General features: G+C 41.7%; 1 protein-coding gene across 1 annotated transcript; it reads right to left on the bottom strand.

The window, feature by feature from the left end:
* Positions 1-4,554: 4,554 nt before the first annotated feature.
* On the bottom strand, positions 4,555-21,755 carry F2RL1 (F2R like trypsin receptor 1). The gene is made up of 2 exons (XM_081053196.1): positions 21,206-21,755; positions 4,555-10,976 (listed from the first exon to the last, which is right to left on the bottom strand). Exons 1-2 carry the CDS (start codon positions 21,285-21,287, stop codon positions 9,874-9,876), a joined length of 1,185 nt encoding a protein of 394 aa, XP_080909322.1. The 5' UTR covers positions 21,288-21,755; the 3' UTR covers positions 4,555-9,873.
* Between the last annotated feature and the right edge of the window lie 4,981 nt (positions 21,756-26,736).

A 26,736-nucleotide genomic window follows, 5' to 3' on the forward strand; every position in this document is an offset into this window, starting at 1 on the left:
AAGGTTCAAAAACAAAAAAACAGGGTGGAAGATTCTTGTTTCTAAATCTAGTACAGTAGTTGAAGTTGGAGGTGGGAGGCCTCCAGCCGCAAGGTAGGGGCTGGGGAGGGCAAACAGGGCAAGGGGTGGTTGCCATGGGGCTTCCTCTCCATAAAGGAATTACGTTGGCCACAAAAAAAGAGACAGAGACAGAGAAAGAGCGCCAGCAGCCTGATGATGGCTCAGAGCCCTGAGGTTCTGATAGACCTTTGCCCTACAGTTTCCTTCTGGCTCCTGTGACCATCCTGGCCTCCTGCCTCTCACTTCACCTTGACAAATTCAGGTTTCATGTTCCATCCAGGTGAAGGATCCAGAAGAAACTTCAAGGTGTGGCTTGTCATCCCTAGATCTTGCAGGAGATTTAATTTAGCATTGCTCGTGTCTTCCCAGAAGCCCATTTAAGACTCCTCCCAAAAGACTCAACAGCCATTTGTGTTCCTTCTCCTCAGAGTGGCCAGTGCAGGGCAGGCCTGGACCATCAGCCCTGGGCATACAATCACTCTTCGCCCAGAGAACCACCATTTGAAAAGAGAGAGGAAGATGCAGGTCAGGAAACGTCCAATACACACAATATCTTGAAAGAAGGAACTCCAGGATAGATTCTGAAGACTGAAACATCACTTTCTAAAATAACTATTCTAGTCTATTGCAACTGAAAATGAAAATTAAGAGGATCCAAACTGTAGAATTATAGAATGATGGACATTCTGGAAAGAGCAGAATGAATCTGCAGGAGTAGAAGACACACATGAAAGGTCTGCATTGCTAGTTAATGACAAATCCTGTCAGGGTGGAGTTCCCAGGCAGAGCCAGCCAGATCCAGACATTCTTCCATATCCTTAAGGGCATTAATATCACTGCAAGGCAACCACCAAATAGCAGAGCAAAATGATAAGGACTTTAGTATTCCTAATTGCTTCTCTTAAGTGCAAAGTGGACAGATGTCTAATCAGTCTTGGTCAACAGTCTTTTTTCTCCGTTAGTATGGTTTTTAAATTGCCAGTGGAGTGCAGTTTAGCAAAATCCAGAGTATGGGAAAATCTACAAACAACCTGGTTTGTTCAACAAATAAATTGCAGGGGGAAAAAAAAATAAACCCAAAATATGAATTAGGAGACTGAAAAGCCACCTACCAATTGCAATGTTTGAGTTTTTTTTTGGATTCTGATTTTTTTAAAAAAAACTGAAAAAGGAAACCAATTATGACATTTGAGACAAGTGGAAATTTGAACACTGACAGGATATTTGATATTAAGGAATTGCTTTTTTTTTAAAGTGTGATTTTTAAATTGCTTATCTTTTAGAGTCACTGAAACACAAGTGAAATAATACGATTTCTGGGATTTGCTTCAGAATAAACGGGATGGGGAGGCAGTTGGGGTAGAACCAAACAATGGTTGATTGTTATTGGGACTGAGTGATGGGTACATGAGCTTCCTTATGCAATTCTGTCAACTTCTGTGTGTATACAAAATTCTCCACAACTAATGTTTTTAAAAAGAAAAAAGAAAAAAAATTCCAGTTGTAATTAACAGAAACTATTATTGGAAGAAATACCATTTTCCCTCCTTGCTCTGTATTTTTTTAAATTACAAATTCTGATAAGTCAGTTATACTTTTAATAAAGTACCCCTTTTACAAAAATCTTTGGTTGGAGGAAAAAATTGTTAAAAATAGGAACTGGATACAGTTCTTTCTGGTGCCCTGGTGGCTTCTGGGAGAGCTCAGAACACAAAGGCTTGGCTAAAACTACTTTCTTGGGATTAGGTAAGTCTATCTACCCAGTATTACATAGAAGCTATAATTAAACCCTTTTATGGACTTAAGTCATTTACCCTAGGCTACATGGTGAAGCTGGAGTAGTAAGGAGCTTGGACCTGAGTCAAGACCTGGCAATGCTGAGAATTAATCTATTAATCTCCAGGGCTCAGACTCCAAGGTCTTAAGTACCAGCTGTAGTAGCTGCAACCATGCCCTCAAATTCGCCACAAAAGAATGAGAGAACTTTCTAGAACAAAGGATGTTCCAAATGGAACAGAAATTTTCTGCAGCCCACCCAGAAGAATAATTTGGGTTTACTTCCAGAGATAACACAAAGAGAAATGAGACTGAATTTCCCCAAGGCCAGCACCTTTCAAATGTCACTGCCCTAGTTGTGAGGAGTTGCAGGAGGGAAAATATGCCCCAAATACAAAAGTAAACAAAGGAGGAAAGACATAGCTTCATTTCTTTCAAGATACTCATAGCTCTGCATGTGTTTAAGATCATGACAACTCAGTGTTTACAGTGGTGTGGGTAAACAGTCACAGTCCACAGGTGTGTGAACTGATGCGTCATCTCAAGAGGGCAATTTATCATGATCAAATTACAGATATCCTTTAACCCAGAAATTCTACTTCTAGAAATAGGGTATATCCAGACATTCCCATCATCAGTATCTCTACTGAATAACACTCATCTCCATATTCTTAACAGACTCACTCTCTTAGCCTCTCTTGCCCCACAATCCTCTGCTCCTTTTCACAATTACACTTGCTGTACGAAATCATCTACTATCACTATGTGCACTTCCTTACTTCTCATTCTTTCTTGAACACCCTTTCCCCCTCCCCAATTCTGTTTTTCTATCTCGACCACACCACTGAGACTGCTAGTCCGGTCAAGGTCTCCAATATTCTCCATGTAGTAAGGCCCAATGGTCACTTCTCTATCTCACTCGACCTCTTAGTAATAGTCCACGTGATTGACCATTCTCCCCTTTATGTCCCTTGGCTTCCCTGACAGCATATTCTCTGGACTTTCTTCACTCCCAGTAACCCGCCCTGCTGTTTCTTTTACTAGTTCCTTTTCTGCTCAAAGGCCTCTGACCTAGGCCTCTTTCTTTTTATCTATATTCTATCCCCCAGGGCATCTCACCAAGACCTTTGCTTTGAAAGTGCCAGTGATATGCCAAGACTCAAACCTGTATTTGCAGCCCTGAGCACTACAAACAAATAAATCCAGAATCAGATATCCAAATGTCCTGCACATCAGTTCTACCTGGATGTCTAAGAGGCACCTCGAACTCTAGATGCCATGGCCAAAATAGAACTCTTGACATTCAACCCCCAGACTTGCTCACTCATTATTTCACCATCATCCATCAAGTAAAAAATCTAGACATGATCTTTAATTCCTTGATTCTGCTTTTACTCACATCTGAGAACTTTACTTCCAAAACATTGCCCAAATTAGTTCCCTTCTCTCCATCACTATCATCACCCTGATTTACAAACATCATCTTTTGCTTGGATTGGTAGAATGTCCTCCTGTTCTTGCTTCTCCTCTTGCCCTTCTGTAATCCTTATTTCACAGTAAACAATGACTTTTAAAATTACCAGTAAAACAAGCCTATGGCATCCCACCTAGAATGAAAGTCAAGCTCCTTACTCCTTACAAGTCCTTCAGTTCTCCAGCCAGCACTTGCCTCTCTCTCCACTCATTCATACTACTCTTCCCCCTCACTCATTCCTACAAAGTCCTTACTTGGGATCCTCCCATGGCTGGCTTTCTTGGCCTTTATATTACAACTTAAATTTTGCCTTCTTAGCAACCTTCTCTGATCCCTTAATACAAAATATTCTTAGCACTTACCCTTTCTTAGAATTGACGACTATTGGATATTTTTCTTGTTCTTTTTTATTTTTATTTTTTTAAGATTTTATTGGGGAAGGAGAACAGGACTTTATTGGGGAACAGTGTGTACTTCCAGGACTTTTTTCCAAGTCAAGTTGTTGTCCTTTCAATCTTAGTTGTGGAGGGTGCCGTTCAGCTTCAAGTTGTTGTCCTTTCAGTCTTAGTTGTAGAGGGCATAGCTCAGCTCCAGGTCCAGTTGCTGTTGCTAGTTACAGGGGACACAGCCCACCATCCCTTGCAGAAGTTGAACCGGACTCGAGGAATTGAACTGGCAACCTTGTGGTTGAGAGCCCACTGGCCCATGTGGGGATTGAACCGGCAGCCTTCGGAGTTAGATGCATAGAGCTCCAACAGCCTGAGCCACCAGGCCGGCCCCTATTTTTCTTCTTTTCAGACTCTAATTAGAAAGTAAACTCCATGAGAACAGAGCTCTTGTCTATTTTGTTCTCCACGATGTCACTCACTGCCTTGAACATGAGTTGGCACATAGTACATGGTGGAAGAATATTGAATGAACATGTAAACATATAATAAGATATTCACTCAAATATTGCATGGGTAGCAATACAAATATAGCAAAAAAACAGAAGCTACCCAAAAGCTCAAGGATTCCTTATAGTATATCTGTACAATGGATCCATTTATTTAAAATAATGAGGTCAAGCTACCGTGTTTCCCCTAAAATAAGACCTAGCCAGACAATCAGCTCTAATACGTCTTTTGGAGCAAAAGAATAACATAAAACTCTGTCTTATATTATAGTAAAAAAGTCTTATATTAATTTTTGCTCCAAAAGACGCATTAGAGCCAATTTTCGGCTAGGTCTTATTTTCGGGGAAACACGGTATAAGTGCTAATATGGAAATAATATCCAAGATATGTTCATATTGTCAACCTAAAAGGGCCTTTCAGAGTGAGAGGCAACAGCATTTATTTGGGATCAAAGAAGAGCTAGTCAGGATGAAATGACTGGGGAGAAGCCCTGTTCCAATTAGGAGACAAAGGCAATGGGTATTTATGACAAAGGGGATCAATTACATCAACAGAAGGAAGGCATTTCTATTGGTGCAGATAACACAACACAGTAATGTTAATTCTAAATGTTTTTAATTTCTGTCCAGTACTAATCAGTCTGGTAGTCATACCTGCTTCCTTGTTATCTTGGCAATTCTCTGGAACACATGGTTGCTTTAGACCCAGTCCAAAAGTTATTTTGTCCTGTTTTAACACTCCAAAGATTTGAGGCATAAGACATGCAAGGCAGTTCCTCTGGCATGGCAGCTCCGTCTCCGTTTTTTCTTTTTTCTTTTTGATAATATACATATTGCAGTAGCCATCATGGCCCCCAATGATCCTTGCCTCCTAATGCGCTTATGAAATCTTCTCCCAAATCGAATTGGAGCTAGTCTGTGTGACCAATAGAGCATGGTAGAAGTAATGTTTTGTGACTTTTGAGGTTAGGTTCTAAAAGAAAGGCTTCTTCCTTATTCTCTTGGATCACTCATTTTGGGAGAAGCCAACATTTGTTACGAGGTCATTCGAGCAGCTCTATGAAGAGGCCCACAAGGAGAGGAACAGAGGCTTCCTGCCAACAGCCAGCACCAACTCGCCAGTCCTGTCAGAGGACCACACCGGAAGTGGATCCTCCAAACCCAGTCAAGCCTTCAGATGACTGCAACATGAGATCCCCAAGCCAGAACCATGTGGCCAAACTGCTCCTGAATTCATGACCCAGAGAAACTGTTCAAATTAGTAAATGCTTTTTGTTGTTTTAAGCCATTACCTTTTGAGGTAATTGGTTATGTATAAATATAATACATAATACAAATCCTTTTACTAAAAAAGTGTATCTGTACACATGTTTACCCATGCATAGAAATCTCAAAGAATATGCAAAAGAAGCAACTGGATTCTGACATGATAGGTAGGGAGAGGATATGTTCACTTCTAACTATATGTTCTTATATTCTCAGACTTATTTACAATAACTACTTATTTCTTTTATGATCTTAAAATATTTACTTTTTAAAAGATTTAAGAGAAACAGTGTTAAGAGGGATAAACCAAAATAATGGCCCTTCCTAAGCCTTCTTGTCCTTTGTTTTCCTTGACTTTTTCCCACACTGAAGACCTTAAAGGCTTTTGAATAGACCAAATACTGGGGGACTGGTTGTTTCTGTTTTGTTTTGTTTTTAAACTTTTATTTATTTAACTGTGTTTTCCAGGACCCATCAGCTCCAAGTCAAGTAGTTGTTTCCATCTAGTTGTGGAGGGCGCAGCTCACAGTGGCCCCTGTGGGGATTGAGCCGGCAACCTTGTTAAGAGCACCGAGCTCTAACCAACGGAGCTAACTGGCTGCCGCTGGTTATTTCTGTTTTCAATATTGATGCATTTCACTGAGAACAGTAAGTCCCACGACTGGACTGCTGCTAAGGTAGGAATCCTGATTTAATTATTCATATTGTAATATTATAACAACCCTTTACAAGATGAACAAATGAACCACTCAGACAACTACTAGGTGTTGGTTTGCTTAGCGTTTGTGATGGAGCCCACAGGCTTACACTGTCGTTTCTGCATTAGGCATAACTCCAGTTGTGCCAAATTTCTCACCAATAAAGATAGAAGCTGGGAAATATTCCATAGGTTGACCAACTGGTAGAGGCCAGGGCAGCTCATATCCAAGCCACAGAATTCTTCATACTCGCCCTCAATAAAGGCACTTCCAAAGAGTGACTCCAATTATTTACATTTAAACAGAACAACCATCTTAGGGAAGTTCTAAGGTTCGAATAAAAGAGAGGACTCGATTCCTTAGGGTTTGTTTTTTTCTATTTCAGAATTGGAAGTGGGTGGGGAAAACTAGACAGATGCCTTTGACTAGTGTGGAATCAGAACCTTCTCTTTTAAGACATCCAAACTCTGCAGCACAAACCCATGTTAATCAAAGAGATCTGGAACTGCAGTGACAAACTGTACCTTTGATTCAGTAATATATTCATGCCAGTCCTCTCAGGGGCCTCCGAAGGGTGAAAGTTACAGGAACAAAGATGTAATCACTCAACTATGCATACTGATGAGATTATAGCCCCAGGATTTATGGGATCCTGGCTGAAACCCCTGCTGCAAACAATCAAACTGACATACAAGGAAATGCCCACTAACCCAACTCCAGTCAAGTCAGTTTAGCATGTGTTCCGCACAGTGGGACACAAATCCACATTAAGATAGCCCTCTTTTAGTAAATGGAGCCAGTGGAATGAAAAATATTCAAAATTTCATATAGTTTAGAAAAATCAGACCACAATAAGATTGCTAAGGCAAGAGCAAGGACAACAATATCCAGGGCACTTCTCTGCTCAGACCTGGAGTTCCTTACATGTGCAACCGGGGCCTAACTCAGGTAGACCAGGGACTTCCTAAGCCATTTCTCAAAGGCATAAGAAACAAAAATGATTTGAAAAGCTTTTGCTTCAGCAAACATTCTTATGATTCTATGTTTCAAATCCTTTCTTTTATACTTCTTAATACAGATTTAAAAACTCGGTAAAAATGAACAAAAAAAATACCTCATCTTCAATAATGTAATCATTACATTCTGAATACCCATACATGGAATACTACCTGGTCATTAAAAATGAGGAAGATCCATATAAACTGATTTAGAAGCTGATTTTATTTATATATATACATTTATATGTATATACATATACTCATTCTTATTTTAATACATTCATTCTTTTTTGAAGAATATATTGTGTAGAAATATAAAAATTAGCCTTTTGGGAAATGAGAAAGGGCATAGGTGGCAAAGAAGAAAATTTTTTATTTATATATTTTTGTTCAGTTTGTTTTTTAACATCAGCATGTATTATAAAAATGACTAATAAAGAAATGGCAAATACCAAAAATTTTTTTCCCACTGAATCAGCCCATAGACCACCTGCAAGGCATGTGAGCCATTTGTTTCTGCTCCCTTTTATCCCGTATCCACCATCTTTTGTTTTCTTTTCTATAAAATGGGACAACCTCACAAGCCTGCTAGGAGACTCAAAGCAGAGAAAGCAAGGAAGGCAGGATACAACTGGCACTGAAGTGAAAAAGTGACAGATCAGAAAGGAGATCTCATTAGCAGACAGAGGCCTAATATAACAAATTATATATTTATGAGCACATAAATGTGCGAAACATTTAATCCTAATAACTCTATGAGGAAGATATTATCATCATCATTTTACAGATGAGGAAACTGAGACACAGAGAAGTAGCTTCCCTAAGTTAACAAAACAAAAAAATGAAGGCGTCAGAATTCAGCCCTGCCTAGCAGCTCAGGACCTGCACTCTTAGCCACTACGCTATGCTGCTTCAATACGAATTAAGAGTTGAGGTTTTTTCCCCTCCAATCAGATTGGTAAAATTTCAGAAGACTGGTGGATCAAGTGTGGATGAGCATTTCAGATAATTGGTACAAATGTATTTTTTGGTAGAAGTATAAATTACTGAAGGCCATCTGGCAAGAGTTACCAAAATTTAAAACAGGCATCTAACTTTTCAGCTGGCCATTCTACTTCTCGGAACTCATCCTACAGAAATATTCCAAGATGTTCAATGCAACACTGTTTTAATAGGGGAGGAGGGACAACTTCGGGAACCACAGGTAGGGAAATGACTAAATACATCACAATATATGCAGAATATTGAATAGTCTATATCCTTTAAAACTGCAACCAAAGATGTAGACATAGAAAGAATTCTAAAATGGAATTTAAATGAAAAACAATTATCACAGAGCAATATGTACAGTACGATCCTATTTATGTAAAAATGTGTATCACATCATTTCTTCTTAGAAGAGCGATGCTGTTGCTTCCCTTCTTACTTTCCTTCCCTCAAACACCCCCCCACACTACACACGCACGCGCAGTTCAGAAATAAGTTGTGAAAAAAATTCAGGTGTTATTTATAAATCATACAATAAGATAAACATTTCAAAAAGTCACAAATACAACAGTTATATAAAGTCAGTTTGGAGTCAAGTACCTCTTAAATATATTGCAAATCACATCTATCTTACTGTTCTTTTCCAAACAGATGTGCTTCAAAACCAATTAAGACTTTATAACTTCATATTTGATAACAAGAGAACAAAACTGGCAATAAATAGTCTAACAATAATTCTTTACAATACTAAACGGTCACTTGTATTCTCAGTTGTAAAACTCGGACTACCTGCAGCGTTCGCTGAAGTCAATAAAAACTTACACAAAAATCTGTATCTACGTTTTTCAAATCCTTATTGTATTTTTCTTGAATTGACAATGATACATACAAAAGCTCAAAGGATTAATAAAGAAATTGAAAGACCCAATAAGTCAACAGATTTCATGACAAGCTGAACAAAAAGAGACACAAAGCATACTGTTTGTTTTTCGTTTCAAAAACCACCATGGCACCTTGTCAAGTGAATGCAGCACCCAGACCGGTGGTTCACAAATCTTGTTGTGTGTGAGTATCAGATAGAGGCTTGTTAAAATGCAGATTCCTGGGCCCTGTTCCCAGACTCTGAGCTCTCAGGTCCTAAGTCTGACGAACATTCATTTTTAAACAAGATCCTCACAGATTTCGATGAGTGGTAAAAGAACGTCCATGACCAATTCTGCTGTCCAATCCTAATTTGTTGCCATTGGTTTGAAACCCGACTCTGGACAGCCCCTTCACCTTTTCTTTTCCTCATCTGTCAAGTCAGTCAAGTAGACTGATCATCTCTGAGGGCCCTTAAGCCCTAACAAGACTGTGATTGATGTACAAGAAATGGATTTCAGCTAAGAACTTAGTCTTCACACCAAAACTAGATTTTTTTTTTGCAAGTCACTTTGTTTCTGTGTTTTCGCCACCTTCTAAAAAGTCTGTTTCTGTAAGTTCCATTTCTGGGAGCATCTGAGTAGAGGAATTCTGAAACCGACATCCATGTAATTTGGGGGTTTTCCTCATGCAAATAGGGAAGCTTCCAGCAATCCTGAGAGTGGCTGCATATACATGGTATGTGGTGAGACCTGCTTGGCTTAGGAAACAACAGAAACATCCCCATCACATTAAGCAGGGGGATAAGCAGGAGAACTGAACTCTCCTGTAAAACTTCCACCAGAGGCGCTGGAAAACTCAGTAGGAGGTTTTAACTGTGGTTGAACTTGAAGAGTAAGAGCTGGATTTCCTGGAGGATTTCTTAGATGAGAGGGATATTTGCATCCGCTTTACCGTGCGTACGCTTCGGCAAAGGACAACATTCTTTGCATGATCCCTGAAGTCCTGTGACACAAAGTAATAGACAAAGGGGTCAATGCAGCTATTGAGGGTGGAGAGGCAGAGGGCTGCGATGTACAGGGCATACACATGGCTCTGGCCCCGATGTTTAATCAGGAAATAATGCACCACAAGCAGGAGATTACTAGGAGTGAAGCAGATCAGATACATGGCCAGGACGGTGACAATAAGTTTGATGGCTCTCCTCCTCTTCTTTCCCGAATTTTCATCTATGGCAGAAGATCGAAGTGTTCTGATCATCAGCACATAGGCAGAAGCTGTGAGGAAGGCTGGGAACAGAAAGATTCCAATGGCCAGAGAGAGGAAATAATTGAACATGTCCGCCACCAACACCTTCTCAGGCAAAACATCATGACAGGTCGTGATATTAAGGGCTGGGATGTGAAAGGTCTGCTTCACGATATACAAGGGGATGGTAACCAGCAGAATCAGCAGCCATATTCCCAGGGAGACACCAATGGCAATGTTGGCCTTCTTCCTGGCATGCACCAAGGGGTTCACGATAACCCAGTACCTCTGCACGCTGAGGCAGGTCATGAAGAGAATGGAACAATACATGTTGCCGTAGAAAAAGCCAATGAGTACCTTGCAAAGCGCTTCCCCGTAAATCCAGTTGTTGCCATGGATATGATAGGCAATCTTCAAAGGGAACCAGATGATAGAAAGTAGATCTGCCAAGGCCAGATTGGCCATGTAAACCACAGCGGGGTGCTTCTTCTTTGTTCGGAAAAGAAAAACCCACAGGGCCATGCCATTACTTGGCAAACCAACTATAAATACAAACGTGTAGACAATTGGAAGAAAGACAGTAGTCAGTTTTCCAGTGAGGATGGAGGCAGAAAATTCATCCACGGAAAAGCCTGGTTCCACTTTCCCAGAGATCAGAGATGAGTCATCAGTCTTACCAATGAGACTTCTTCCTTTAGAGGATCTATTGAAGGCTGTACAAGAAAGGCAAGGCAGACAAGGGTCATTACTGAAATCAATGTTCCAGCAGTACTGCTGGTATGTTCAAGTAAAAGCACTTTATATAAAGACAGGAGTACACAAAATGCTTACAGAGCTTTTCTTTGGGTGATAGGATTACTGGGATTTGTATTACGTGGTTTTATTTGTTTCTTTGTTTTATTTTATAATGAGTTTTTTTTTTATCAGAGGGTTGTGAAGTATGTGTGCAATATAACATTGATTTTTGAATTCCAAAAAAAACTGACAGTATTTCACTTTATTTTTACAAACTGTCAACATTCATTAGTTCCTAACTGTCCTTATAATGGCCATATCACTCTGGTCAAGACATGATCCAGCCTGGCCTATCAGTCATTCTGTGTCTCCTCCAGCTACTGGTGGCTGTTGGAGTTTCTTGGCATTCCTCAGCGTTACATAGGGAGATTCCTAGGAACACAAGAGACATTCCCTTTCCACCCGCAAGGGCAGCCTCGGCCATGGCGGGATTCCCCGCTTCTGTGTGGGCCTCCAGGGGAACTTCCCATGGAGGCCAGATGGCAAGCAAGCTTTCTAGCCTCAAGGTCACTGGATAGGTGCCATGTACCAAAGACAAATTTGTGTTCTGACTTTCAAGCAAGGAACATGGCTAGCTTTAACAACTTACAATCTAATCCCAATATTATGAATTAAGCTTTAGACACCAGTAACAAATGAATGACATATCTAGCCTACAACCTGCCCCAACCAAGTGCTCATGGACCTGCAAAAGAAATGAAGGGACAATTTCAAGACACTGAAGAATCTTACTTTAATTCTGAGAAACAGTAGGCCTTCACCATCCAGAGAACACAGAGCCAAGTGTATCACTTTGAGGTTGTTAAACTTACTCATGAGTTTATCTGACAATTTTTATGCTTCGTCATCACTTTTTCCTTTTCAAACTCTGCACTCATGTCCAGCAGGATGATTCACTTCACTTACAGCTTCTGTTAAGGACTAACAATGGTTGGCCTGGGTGGATGATTGGAGGGTATGGAGAGCAACACTTCACTTTTCAATTAGTGTAGCAGGTTGAGTAGTGCCCCCCACGAACCCCAAAAGACGTCCATGCCCTAATCCCTAGCATCTGTGATTACTGTCTTACTTAGAAAAAGGGACTCTATAGATGTAATGAAGGATCTTGAGATGAGAAGACCATCCTGAATTATCCAAGTGGGCCCTAAGTCCATTGGCAAGTGTCTTTATAAGAAGAAAGACGGAGGGAGATTTGAGAGACAAAAAAGAAGAAAGGAGAAACTGACATGAAAAGGACAAGGAAGGCAGAGACTAGAGGAATGCTGAGGAATGTCAAGAAACTCCAACTGCCACCAGAAGCTGGAGGAGACAAGGACTTGCTTCTCCCCTGGAACCTTCAGAGATGCCAACACCTTGATTTCAGATTTCTGGCCTCCACAACTTGGAGCAGATAAATAGCTGTTTGTTAAGCCATCAGCTTGTGGCAATTTGTCATGGCACAGGTAACTAATATACTTAGGATAGACCTAGCTCTTGTTCCAATTTTTTAAACAATTTTTTAAAAGAACATGAATTATTTTTAAATAAAAATAATCCTGCATATTATAGTGTTCTTCATATACTTGCTTATAACCCATGGCAAGAATATAACCCATATTCTGTATGGTAACCTAGTTCCAAAACAAATATCCATAAATGAAAGAAAAGTTTCACAAAATAATAATTACCCTTATTATGCAGAGTACACTCTGATAATTTCTATAGTGTTCTATTTCATTCTTATAAAAAGCCAGTCACCACCCTCTACATTGATTTCATGAACCATTTCCGTATTTTTCAAAATCAGTTTGTAGAATGACCAATTTTGAAGCACCCCAGGGGAACAATGCCAGTGCAGTTACAGGCCCCAAAATACAAAATAATAAGGGCCCATGTATAATTCCTTTATGGTCCCCACAGCCCCTGGCATAGCGCTGGATATAGAGTTCCATACACCTGTGATGGATGGCAGCAAGCCACACCATTCTACAGATGCAGAAACTGAAGCACAAAAAAATTGAATAACTTTCCCAAGATTAAACAGGTGTTAGGTAGGAGAGTCGAGATTCAACCCGAGGTAGTCCATTGCTAGAACCCATGACTCTAACCACTGTACCACACTGCACCTGAGGTTACATGTTGGAATCCATGGAGACCAACATAACCTGTGCTGACTCCACACAACATATTTTCTCAAACAAAAAAATTTTAAACATAAGAGTTTACCATTTAAAAAAATCACCTTCTTTAAGTTAGCCCCTCCTCCAACAATTTATATGCTTATTTGTATTAATATCAACATGTTCTAGAAGGCTTTCGGAGGTGTAAGAGAATCCTGTGGCAAAGCTGGTAACTGTGAATAAAGTTACCGAGAAACTCTTCCATTCAAAGAACTAGGACATCTATCCCAGAAATAACCCACCAGAAACAATTCAATAAGTTATCCTGCATTTCCGTAGGACATAGAGCCACCAAGATTATAAAATTAATTTTTTAAATAATTTTAAAAAATTATTTAAATTCTAAATTTAAATTTTTAAATTTAAATTTTTAAAATTATTTACACCACAAAGGAAACCCATTTCTTTCCCTTTACTTTCAAAAATAAAGTCATGCAACTTGCCTTATAAAAGGAAGGAAAATCTGGGCATCGATTGTTCACAGCTATTAGCACCACAAAAAATGATAACCAGATATTAATGTGTCTCCTAAGGGAAGAAGCACTTGTGAAGTAACCTTGCAAAAAACCCAAAAGAACAAAACCTAAATCTGATCAAGCACCTGGATCCAATCACCATTTTAATGGAAATAAAGGGGACAATGGGACATGTCAAATAACACCACAAGCATGTAGTCAACAAAATCCGGACTGTGGAAACTGCTACAGGATAAAAGACCTAGTTTCTTCAAAGGCAAAATAAATTACAAGGCAAAAATAAAAAGAGAAAGGTGTGGAGCTAATCCTTGTAGATTAAAATATTTAAAAGACATACGAAACTTACATAATACATGGACCTTATTGGGACTCTGATTCAAACAAACTATTACAATAATGTTTGTGAAATTTAGAGATAACTAGAAATTTAAACACTGACTGAATATTTGATTATACTAAGAAATTATTGTTAGTGGCTATGTTTGAAAATGAAATCTTCATCTTTTATGAATACATATTGAAGTATTTTAAGATGAAATTATATTTGGATTTATTTCAAAATAACACAAGGATTGGAACTCCGAGACACGACTGGTGGGAATGTAAAATGGTGCAGCTGCTGTGGAAAACAATCTGGCAGTTCCTCAAATGGTTAAATAGAGTTGCCAAGTAACCCAGCAATTCCTAGGTATATATCCAAGACAAATGAAAACGCATGTCGACACAAAAACTTATACAGTAGCACTATTCATAAGAGCCAAAAAGTAGAAATAACCCAAAAGTATATCAACAAAGGAATGGATAAACAATATGTAGTATATACATACAATGGAATATTATTTGGCAATAAAAGGAAATGAAGTACTGATATATGCTGCCATGTAGAGGAACCTAGAAAAGATTATGTGAAGTGAAAAAAACCAGTTACAAAGGAACACGTATTGTATGATTTCATTTATGTCATAAGTCCTAAATAGGCCAATCCATAGACAAAAAGTAAATTAATGGTTGTCAGAGACTGGGGAATGGGGAGATTGGGGGTCAGATCCAAGGAATGGGATGGGGTGTTCTTTTGGGGTAACAAAAACGTCTTAAAGTTAATTGTAGTGATGGATATACAAAATATGATCAAAAGATACGGTGAATGTTTGAATTAAAAAATTTATTACAGTAAAAAACACATTGCCATTAATCCCTCTCAAAATACTCCCCCTCACTTTGAACACACTTATCCCATCATTCTTGCCACTTGCTGAAGCAGTTCTGGAAGTCCTCTTTCAGGAGTGTCTTTACTTCATCCTCCATCATGACAATGTTCTGTGTTCACACATTGCTTCTAATACTGCAATTTCTGTCAAATAAAAACATTTGGTGTGTCCCCATCTACCTCATTCACTGGATCTGGCACTATGCGACGTCTGGCTCTTCCCCAAAGTCAAAACGACCATGAAAGGAAAATGTTTTGAATCAATTCAGGGCATCAAGACAGCCACGACAGCACAACTAAAGACACTCACGAAAGAGGACTTCCAGAACTGCTTCAGAAAGTGGCAAGAATGATGGGATAAGTGTGTTTGAAGCGAAGGGGCATATTTTGAGGGCAATGCGTCTTTTACTGTAATAAATTTTTAACATTTAAATATTCATCGTATTTTTTTATCACACCTCGTACAACACTGAAAATTCTAAAAGTTATTGAATTATAGAGTTTAAATGGGTGAATTGTATGGTATGCAAATTATCTTAATAAAACTGTTAAATAAATAACATGAGAGGAGGGCAGGAAGTAGGCTGAGATATAGTCATCAAAGCTGAGTGAAGGGACATGGCATTCACTGTAATATTCTACTTTCATATTTTAAATTTTCCATAAAAACCAATACATACCAGGTCAGGAAAGTTCATGGAAAGAGAGATCAAAATTTTTAAAAATGAAAATGGTAAAATAAAGATGGGAAAAACAGCAAGAAATACTAAAATAAGAAAGGGAGGGAGGCATAGAGACAGAGGTGGGAAGGTGGGAAGGGAGGGAGGGAGGGAGGGAGGGAGGGAGGGAGGGAGGGAGGAAGGAAGGAAGGAAGGAAGGAAGGAAGGAAGGAAGGAAGGAAGGAAGGAAGGAAGGAAATTCTGAGAATATTCCAACATAAACCATGAATGGTCTCAACCAAAAATATTGTTCATGGGGTGGCCAGTTAGCTCAGTTTGTTAGAGCGTGGTGCTAATAACACCAAGGTTGCAGGTTCGATCCCCGCATGGGTCACTGTGAGCCGCACCCTCCTTAAAAAAAAGAATCGTTCATGTTAACTGTGGTCATTGTGCCTGTCGGCCAGTTGCAGAGCACAGAAGCAGCATGCTGCCTAAGTGATAAAACACTGGTAAATGTCAAGATGCTGTTCAAAGGGCCCTGAAGCCCTTTTAGCATAGTGCATAGACTTTTTTACCCTGTACAGTGTCCTATACCATTCACCAAACTCTTAACTGGCTATAAAAGCATCCTCATTTGGGGGTTGTAATCAACAATCCTTGCGGAAGTATGTAAGAAGACACACCCAAAGATGCTCAAGGCAGCATGCCCACCTCAACTACAAACAAACGGGAAACAAGCAATGCTCACCAGCCCCCCATTCTTAGCTCACCATATCTGCAGCAGAGTCCCTTGCCTCAGTAGTAGACACTATACTATTCAATAAATATTGAAATGGAAAGAGAGCCACGATATACTGTCAATTGAAAAAAAGCAGTGGCAGAATATGCTTCCATCTGCAAAACAACATTATCATTTATTTGCAAAATCTGAAGTCTAGAAAAATACCCAAACTATAAATAATGGCCATCTCTCTGGAGCAAAATGGCTGAGGAAGAGAGAATTTTCTTTTTTTACTTCATCTCTACATATTGCTGGGTTTCTTTTTCAAAGGAGTTTAAACTGGTATAATCTTTTGGAAGGCAATTGGGCAAAATATGTAAAATTTAAAGTGCACTTTCCCTATGACCTATCAGCTTATTTCTAGGAATTTGTCCTGTATAAATTCTAGCTAAAGGGCACAAAAATATTGCATGAATATTTAAGAATATTGCAAGAATAATAAGAAATTGCAAGAATATTTACTAGAATACTGTTTATCATGGTAAAACAAAAATGTTAGTCTCAACACTCATCAAAAAAGTGACAACAGGACCGGCCTGGTGGCTCAGGCAGTTAGAGCTCCATGCTCCTAACTCCGAAGGCAGCCGGTTCGATTCCCACGTGGGCCAGTGGGCTCTCAGCCACAAGGTTGCCAGTTCAATTCCTCGAATCCCACAAGGGATGGTGGGCAGTGCCACCTACAACTAAGATTGAACACGGCTCCTTGAGCTGAGCTGCCACTGAGCTCCCAGATGGCTCAGTTGGTTGGAGCGCATCCTTTCAACCACAAGGTTGCCAGTTCAACGCCCCCAAGAGATGGTGGGCTGCGCCCCCTGCAACTAGTAACAGGCAACTGGACCTGGAGCTGAGCTGCGCCCTCCACAACTAAGACTGAAAGGACAACAACTTGAAGCTGAATGGCACCCTCCACAACTAAGACTGAAAGGACAACAACTTGACTTGAAAGAAAGTTCTGGAAGTACACACTGTTCCCCACTAAAGTCCTGTTCCCTTTCCCCAATTAAAAAAAAAAATGTACAAAAGAAAAAAAGAATCAGAGGAACTGCATGTTTAAAAAAAAAAGTGACAACAGTCATGTACCATACGATAGTGTACCATACGACAGATCGCATAAAAGATGGTGGTCCCGTAAGATGATAATAGAGCAGAAAAATCCCTATCACCTAATGACATCATAGTGCAATGCATTACATGTTTGTGGTGATGCTGGTGTAAACAAAACTACGGAGCTGCCAGTTGGTCTCTTGAGTGCATCCTTTTCTCTTGTGCTTGATTTAATTTTGTTTATTTGTATAGTAACACGCTGTACAGCCTTGTAGCCGAGGAGCAATAGGCTATACCATCCAGCATAGGGGTGTTGTAGGCTCTACCATCTAGGTTTGTGTACGTGCCTCTATGATGTTCCAACAACGATGTAATCGCCTGATGACACATTTCTCAGAGAGTATCCCCATCATTGAGTGGTGCCTGACTAGTTCAATAATTTATGATATTCATACAATGAATAATATTCCCCCTATGAAAGTATGGACAGATTTCTACACACTGACCATAAATAGATTAACTAGGTTAAATAAATAAATTATAGGCCGGCATGTGTAGTACAATCTTTCTATTGTTACAAAATATATATATCTGTGCATAGAGAAGTCTGTTGAGAGTGGAGAGGGAAGAGAATGGAGAGTTTTCACTTTTTTTTAACCCTTCTGAATTGTACAATTTTGGGGGAAAAAATGCATATAAAACTTTCAACTTTCATAGCACTTGTTCTTTGTTATTTTAAGCAACTTCCTGCAGCCTACAGCCCCACCAAACCAAGTGCAGAGCAAGTACTTATTTATGTTAACTCTCCTCTTGTGTCCTTTTCCCTACTATCTCTCCTCACTCCAAATCTCCTTTAGGAGCAGAGACTGAAAAATAAAAAGTTCAGTTGCCAAATACCACTCCCTGGGTACACTTTAATACATTCTCATGTGTTTTTTCAGGATGAACTGTTTCCCTCAACACTTGCCTTGCTAATAAAACCATAAGAAAGTCAAACACAGACTACACTAAAATATGGCCTTTCAAGGTTAATTAGTAACTACAAGGCAAGCAAAGGAACCAAAACCACAAATTTAAAATCCCATCTTCATGCTCATTATAGTATTCTCTTATTATGAAACATTGGAAATACCCCATGTTGTCTATCAACAGGACCAATTTAAAAATTATGACACATTCTCCTACAACATATTTTAGAGTCATTAAAAATGTTTTATAGTTACTGACATGCTACTGGTTTATTTAATCCCATACTCGCATACATAGATTTTCTATATTTGTGAATACATATTTTATGCATGGATGCATGAAAGCATGGAAAAGGATATAAACCAAAATGTGAGCGTGGTTTCTTGAGTACAAAGGGTGACTTAATTAAACTCTTCCTTTTTCTCTCATTTTTACTCTATAGCAATCACATATTACTTGTATCACTAAAAATCAATTACAAAGAGAACAGAAGTTTCAGTCTCCAAAAGAAAAAAACGAATGACTGCATCACAGGGGCTTTCCCAAGCATACAATGTGGTAGAAAGAAATCAGTGCCTGAAAAAAGCTGATTTAAATGCCCAACTGCCATCAACCCACCAGGTCACTCTGGGCAAGTCCCGTCATTTCACTCTTCATTTGCTATTTACTGAGGTCCTTTAAATAATGAGCATGCTGGACCATGGCAATGGAGATGACGCAAGGGTCCCTGGCCTCCAAGAGTTTAGGAGCCAATGGGGAGACAGATTAAACATATTTACACAAGTCGTTATCAATTACTGTTGTGATAAATAGGAAAGAAAGCAGAGTCTGATGGAATGTTTTTCCTTGCCCCCTACAAATTCTGTGGGCCGCATATGTAAAATGAGAAGGTTGTTCTCTAGGTTGAGTTCCCTTTCATGAGGCAGTCTTTTGGGGTAAGGCCTTTGGGAAGAAAATCAAAGCTGTTATCTGTCCTGTAGCAAATTGAGGAGCGTGGGTAAAGGTCAAGCTAAAAGGGGAATGAGCAAAGATGTGGGCTGAGGAGCAGAAAAACTCTGGCGATGCTCTTTCTTTATCAAAATCAATTTAGTTTCAAGCTGGGAGGAAAGCTCCATCTACCTAAAGTCTGTTACTTAACAAACCCTTCAGGAACCTTACCCTACAAGGGAATTAAAGTATGAGGATGGAAAACAAACACACAAACCCCAAATGCAATATTAAATAGTTCTAGTTAACAAGTAACTTGATTTTGCTGTTGTTAAATTAAGTTCACCTTATACTCGAGGAATCCGCCAGCCCCAGCCCAGTCACTTTGTAAACAAGAACAAACCCATACTCAGGATGAGCTTCCTATTGGAACCGTCTGAATCATAAAAGCACTGACTCACCTACACCCACATATTTTTCCAACATATTTGCACATTCTAAGTTTTGCTCCTCAATTTTAACTTTCTAACTTTAAAAGACAAAGGTAGGGGCGACCTATTAGCTCAGTTGGTTAGAGCACGAAGCTCCTAACGCCAGGGTTGCCAGTTCGATCTCCACATGGGCCACCGTGAGCTGCGCCCTCCACTACCAGAATGAAACAACTACCGTACTTGACTTGGAGCTGAAAGGTAAATGGAGAAGTATTAATAATTTTCAATACCTCGCGGAAATAAAGAAATGCTGACAATAAAATGTAGTCAGTGGTGCACTTCTCAAGTATACACCATAACCCCATGTTCTGTAACTCCAGAGGGAAAAGAATTACGTTCTTCAATCTAATTCAAATTCACAGTGATTTGCTCTTTTACAATATCTTCATGAAAACAATAAAAATGAGAAACTGCCCCTTTACAGCAGGTCTGCAAATTTCGCAGGGAAAGAAAAACTTCCCTTTGAAGACGACCCTGCCTGCCCCAAACTGCGGGGCGTCTGTTAGCACCACAGGAGCGCGATCTCAGGCCAAGGGTTCCCCACGCCCTCAGACGCCCGCTCCGCCGGGGAGATTCCACCCGCAGCAGAACGACTGGGAGCACTCGTGGGGCGGTCACCCGCAGCCGCGAACAACTCGGCCCCTGGTCACCACCCAGTTGGCTCTCGTGCTGTCCTTTGCCCGGGACTGGCAGCCTCCGATCTCGGTGGCAGCCAGGGTACGCTCCCTGTGACAGGGAATGGTGCGGGAACTCAGGGCCCTAAGGTCACCTGGTCGAATATAAGGCAGAGTTCAAGAACTTCCATAAACCTGCGTGACGCCCAACTGGCCTAAAACTGGAAGCCTAGCGCCGGTCACCGCGAGACCCCGGCGGGGGCGGCCCTGACTTCCGTGCCCGAGCGGTCCACGGTGCCACGGGAGCTGCGGGCCGGTGGGTCTTGAACCCCGTGGGCCGTCCCCAAAGAGGGCGCGCCAAAGGCTACCGGGGTTGCAAGAAGCGAGGTGGAAGGTTCTTGGCCGCGGGCTCCCACCCACTCCACCCCGCTCCGAACCATCCATCCCTAACTCCAGGGGCCCTGGGACCAGCCGGGAGGAGGTCGCCAGGGTGTGCGACAAGCTCCTTCAAGACTTAGTGTTTGCCAAGAAGCCAACCCGTGGAAGGGGAGCCTGAGTCCTCTGGGTAGCCTTTAGACTCGAGCACTCCGTTCCCTTCCCTCCGTGAACTTCAGCCCCTCGGGATTGTCTCCTTCGGTTGCTCGCTGAACGCGGGGATCCCCCGTGGAAGCGGCGGAGAGGAGGCTGTGGGGTGCACGGGAGGGGCTCGGGGGCAGCAGAACGCCCTGCGCGCGCCTGCCCCGCTTGCACCACCTGCCGATGGTGCCCAGGATCCCCGCCCCTCGGCGGCACGAGCCCTCCCTCCGCGGCCGTTTCTCACCTTGGATCGTGCGGTCACCCGAGGCAGAGGCCGCCAGCAGGATGGCGCTCCCCAGCAGCCACGCCGCGCGCGGGCTTCGCATTCTTCCCCCAACCCGGGCGCCGGGCGAGCGAGGAATTCGCCGCCACTAATTCAAAACTCAGAGCTCCACTCGCGGGTGGAAGAGAAAGCCGCTCTCTCACCTGCCCCTAATGGGAGCCCCTGCGCGCGCCTCCCCAGAGCCGGATACGTTTCAGTGAAACCTCCGCCGCTCCACGCACCTGCGCGAGGCCACGCCCCGGGGCCAGAACCTGCGCCTCGTCCCGCCCCTTGAGCTGTCAGGCCCGGCCCGGGGCCTCCACGCTCCCAGCTACCCCACCGCTCGCCGCCCTCCCGGCTCCGGACGGACGAGCGGCAGATTCCCAGCCGGCCCGAGCCGCCCGCGGGCAGGGTTGGCCGGGTGAAGTAGCCTTATTGGAATGCAAACAGTAGGAACGCTGCGACGGAGGGCTCCTCCAGGCCAGCGCGACGCCTACAACTACCTTTCACCTTTAATGCCTACTGAGGAGCCAGTGTCGTCCATCGCCCCTCCCCTTACCTAAATGGCAAAAAACCAAGACTCGAGCTCACTGCACGTACCCTCGGTAATTGGTAGAGGCTTCCCAGTGGAGTGGGCACGTTTTTAATCTGCAGAGGCAAGACAGATGGCTGCGGACACCGAGGAAAGCGGTGGTGAGCCGACAGGGGTATGGGCTGGAGGGGTTAGGGATGTAGGATAGGTTTCTGCTCTGCTGTTAACTAGCTGCGACCTCCAACAAACCTCTTCACCCCCTTCTAGGCTCATTTCCTCGTCTGAGAGGTGGAGGGGGAGAAAAGAGTTGGAACAGTTACTTTAAGTGAGAAGTGCTAAGGATTTAGGAGCCCTGTGTAGTTTAACCCTAAAAACAACCTGCGCACTAAGTATGATTATTATTCCTGTTTTACAGACGAGGAGATGGAGCTTAGAAAGGTTGCATAAATTGCCCACAGTCATGCAGTTTATGGATACAGTTTGTAAATGTCAACCACATTTAAACTCTCGTCTATGAGTGCCACTTTCTTCTATTAATCATTGCACTATAAATGTTTCCACTAGGGTCTTTTCCACATTGGGATCCTAGAGACCAAAGACATTTATAAGCAGATAGAGGGGGTGGGGATAGAACAAGTGTGAGATTGGTGATGAGTGCACAAGGGCCTTCAGCACATTGGTAATGTCTTCCTTTTTACCTTTTTTAAAAGATAAAGTTGACTGTTATCCATTTAAACTACTGGGTAGTGGAGGGGCAGTAAAGAGAAATGGGAGTGTTGTCTTCAGATATTTGAAGGATTAGCAAGAATTAGATGTGTTTTGAGTAGGTCCAAGAATGCAGAAAGAGGTGAAAGCCACAGTGGGAGGCTGATTTTCGCTCAGTGGAGAAACATTTCTAACAAGTCCCGCCAGTCCCAGTCTTGAGGGCTGCCTGGTGAGGTGGAAGGTCACACCACTGCACAGCTTGCAGCAAAAGACCAGGTCATCAGTCCAGTGTGTGGGAGAGGGCATTTCCTCCCAGGCTCCAGCCAGTTTGGGCGAGTCTGGACAGCCGTGTGAGGAGCTGGAGCCCTCAGTCTGTGATTCTCCCTAGAAGACCAAAGTGCGTGAGTCAGTGCCTGTGACCATTACTAAGTTTTGAACCATTAACTGAATGGCCACAATCTTAGGCCTGTGAGTTTCTAGGATGGCGCTTACATCTAATAAAGGCCCTGTGTCCTCTTACTGAACCCACTGTGGGGCCAATTAATAGAACGAATGTGGGTTTGAGATAATTCAGGGAGACAAAAGTATATACAATGTCATGCTAGCCAGTTGTTTAACCATATCCCCAATAAAACATTTCCCAAAAGTTACTGACTTGTAAGTGGATGGTTGGCATTCTACCTTTTCTCTCTACCTGGACAGAGGAGCTCACAAGAGGAGGGAAATAAAAACTGAAAAGGAAGAGAAGCAAATGACCTTGAATATGCCATGGGAGTGGAATACTCGTTCCCTGAATAACAGGAATGGACTGCCTCCTAACACACACACAGAGAGAGAGAGAGAGAGAGAGAGAGAGAGAGAGATAAGAATGGCTAGGGAAAGCTGTTCTGTGAAAGACAATTCTTTTTAGTGGCTGCTTTTCAGTAGCCCATCTCTTAGGAATCCCTCATTGCTATATCTCAAATGAATTGTTTTTGGAATGTGGAAAGAGGTTAGCCTTTGAAATCATGTATTCCTGTGGGCAAATTCTGACTTCTCGCCTTACCAACACCTGTGGGACCTTGGAGAAAGACTTACCCTCCCTAAGCTTCAGGTTCCTTAACATACAAAACGGAGTGAATATTCTTTTTAGTTCAAAGTTGTCTGAAGATAAAATAAATTGTGACTGTGTTTGATGCATGATAGAAGCCCAACACATTCTTTTTGATTCCTTCCTTTCAGGAATCTCCTTCACACACCTCACTTGCACCCCAGCTCTCAGGATGCTACCTCCGAGGGCCACATGCATCAGCCTGTGCCCTCTTTTCCTCCAGGAAAAGTTAATTTCTAAAAGTAGCACCAGGGACCTCTTGTCCAGGGGACAGTTCTGATGGGGATCAGTTTACACCTGAGGGTCCCTCGTTAGGGGAGGTAAGCCCTATGATGTCCCCTCAGTCTTTCCAAGCCTCCATTTCCTCATTATAATCTATTACTATTACATCTAAAATCTGGGGGTGATCACAGTACCTTTCCCGTAGGGTGGTTGAGAGGACTCCGTTTTCTAAATGCCCATAAAGTGCTTCTTTAGCAGTTCCTGGTATATGGAAATGGTAGCTACTATAGAATGACTTCCTCCAGGGGGAATCTTCCTCTTTTCAGAGAACAATGCATGAAGACCTGGCTGGCTTTGACTGCAATTTTCACTGGTGTTTTATGATTTTGTGCCCTGAATCATCAAAATTCCCAAGAAAATATGTTTTTGAACAATGTTATGAGTTACGAGTAATTATCTCAAGAATGACTATCAACCAGCAGCCTATCTACTACATTCATTTGAGTTAGTTTGCAGATATTTTCCTGTGACTTTGAAACTACAAGATTTGTTCTTTAGATATTGATGACTCCTTTGCCCTGAAGGGCTTGGGATTTTGTATGGCTCTATGCAGCAGTACAGGAAAATAACCACCGGCAATTTCAGATAGCCTGCATCTGGGAATTGGGAACTTTGTGCAGTTTCTCACCCTCCACATTCTAAGGAAAATAAAGTAGGAACTGGGGTAGGCCAGGCAGTGAGAGAAAAGCCATTTCATTCAATCAATTTTACAATCATTTATCAATCTCATCCAATTCTTCCTGGAGAAACAAAGATATAATCCCTGCACTCTTGGGTCCTGGCCAAATATAGATGGAAGAAACGTTACATTCGTTCACTCATCAATTCACTGAACAAACACTTTGAACAAAGTTAGCAGTGACCTTCACATGGTAAGTCCTTTGGTCAAGTCTCAGTTTTCATGTTACTCAAGCTGACTGGAATTGGACACAATTGATCTCTCCTCCTTGAATACGACGTTCACTTGGCTTCCTGGACTAACCACACGTGTCTTGATCTCACCTCCTACCTCACTGACAGTTCAGAAAAGTTGGTTGTTTTCTGGTTCTCACTCACCTTCTTGAATTGTATACTCTGGAGTGCCCCTGGGTTTGTCCTTGAACTTCTTTTCAATGTACACTCATCTCCTGTGATTTTTAAATGAATGTATGCACAGACAACTCCCAAATTTGTATTTAGAGCCCAGATTTCTCCATTCCCGAAAAAATAACATATCCATCCAGTTACTCAACATCTCCACTGGGACCTGACGATCAGCATATCAAGCATATATCCAAAACTAAATTTCTGATCCACTACACCCCTCTCATAGTCTTCTCTTCTCATCTCCTTAAACTACAACTCCATCCTTCCAGTTGCCCAAATCAAAAATCTTGAAGTCATCCTTGACTTCTCTTATATTCCACATCTGATTCATCAGCAAATCCCACCTTGAAAATATATCCCAAATACCACCCTGGTCCAAGTTGCCCAGATTATTACAATAGCCTTATAACTTGTCTCCCTCATTTTGCCCATAAGCCTTACACAGCCTTCTCTCAACACAGTGATCAGAGTGAACCTATGAAAATGTGCATCAGATTGAGACAGCACAGGAACTAGGCCCAGGGCCAAAGGAATGCTGGATAAACTGACCACAAGAATACCCATCGCCCTCTACACAAAAACACAGAAGTAGCTGTTTATTATTTCCCTTCTGTTTATTTCCATATAGATGTTGAAACCACTATTTCGCATGTGCAGTTGACCACTATCAGACCTTCCTGGGGTGGTAATAATGAGCAGTCTGCCATCTTGCCCCACAGTGCAGGCCTGAACATGGTTACCAGGGAATGTAGCGGGTAAAGGAAGCCTGCCTTTTTCCGAAAGCCTGTCTTTTCACACAAGCCCCCTTTTTTTGTTTGTTTTGTTTTTTTGTCTCCAGTTTATAAAAGCAGTCAGGCACAGCCCGACCCCGAGCCAGTTTGGAGGACCTTTCTTTCCTCTGTGCTGCCTCCCTTGTGCTCGAGCATAAGCTTAATAAAACCTGTCTGGAAATTTTTCTGAGGTTTCCTCTCAATTTCTATCTTGGGGAACCCAAGACCCGCAAAGCCGGTGACATGATGACTTCCTTACTTAAAATACTGAAGTAGCTTCCCACTTCTGAGTTCACACCAAAGTCTGTCAAAGGTTCACACATCCTGTACCCCTCCCCATACACACACACACACACACACACACACACACACACCGTCCTTGACTTCATCTCCTCTATTCCCCTCACTCATTCTGCTCCAGCCATGCACACTCCCTTACCATTCCTTTGCCTGGAATGGTTTTCCCTTAAACACCTACATAGCTTCAGTCTTCACTTCCTTCGTGTATTTACTGAAATGTATCTTCTCAGTGAGGCCTTCTAAGAACACTTTATTTAAAATTATACTCCTACCCTATACTCCCCATCTTCCTTCGATGCTTTCTTTTCCTCTATGGCATGTATCACCAGTATTGATATTCTACACATATTTATTTATCCCCCTTTGCAATATAAGTTCCTTGAGAACAGAGGTTTTCTTGTTTGTTTGTTTGTTTTTGTTTGAGTCTGTGTCATTTTCAAAAGGATTTATGAAGTAACGCCACCTGAAGCTGGCAACTGCCTCTTACTGGACAGCCACCGCTATAATGCCGTTATGAAGACCCAGTTTAAATCACTTGTATTAAAACATAGGAAGGCAAATGTCTAAAACACTGCAAAAGTCAACCTTTAAAATGTAGAGAACAGGGATTTTGTTTTTTATCTGTTTTATTTACTGCTGTATTCCCAATTCTAGAACAGTGTCTAGCACATAGAATGAACTCCACAAATACTTGTGAATGAGTGAATTTTTATATATTGTACATCTACTAACTTTCACTCGTTTTGCT

Source organism: Rhinolophus hipposideros (assembly GCF_964194185.1).
Source record: "Rhinolophus hipposideros genome assembly, chromosome: 7".
Lineage (NCBI taxonomy): Eukaryota > Metazoa > Chordata > Mammalia > Chiroptera > Rhinolophidae > Rhinolophus > Rhinolophus hipposideros.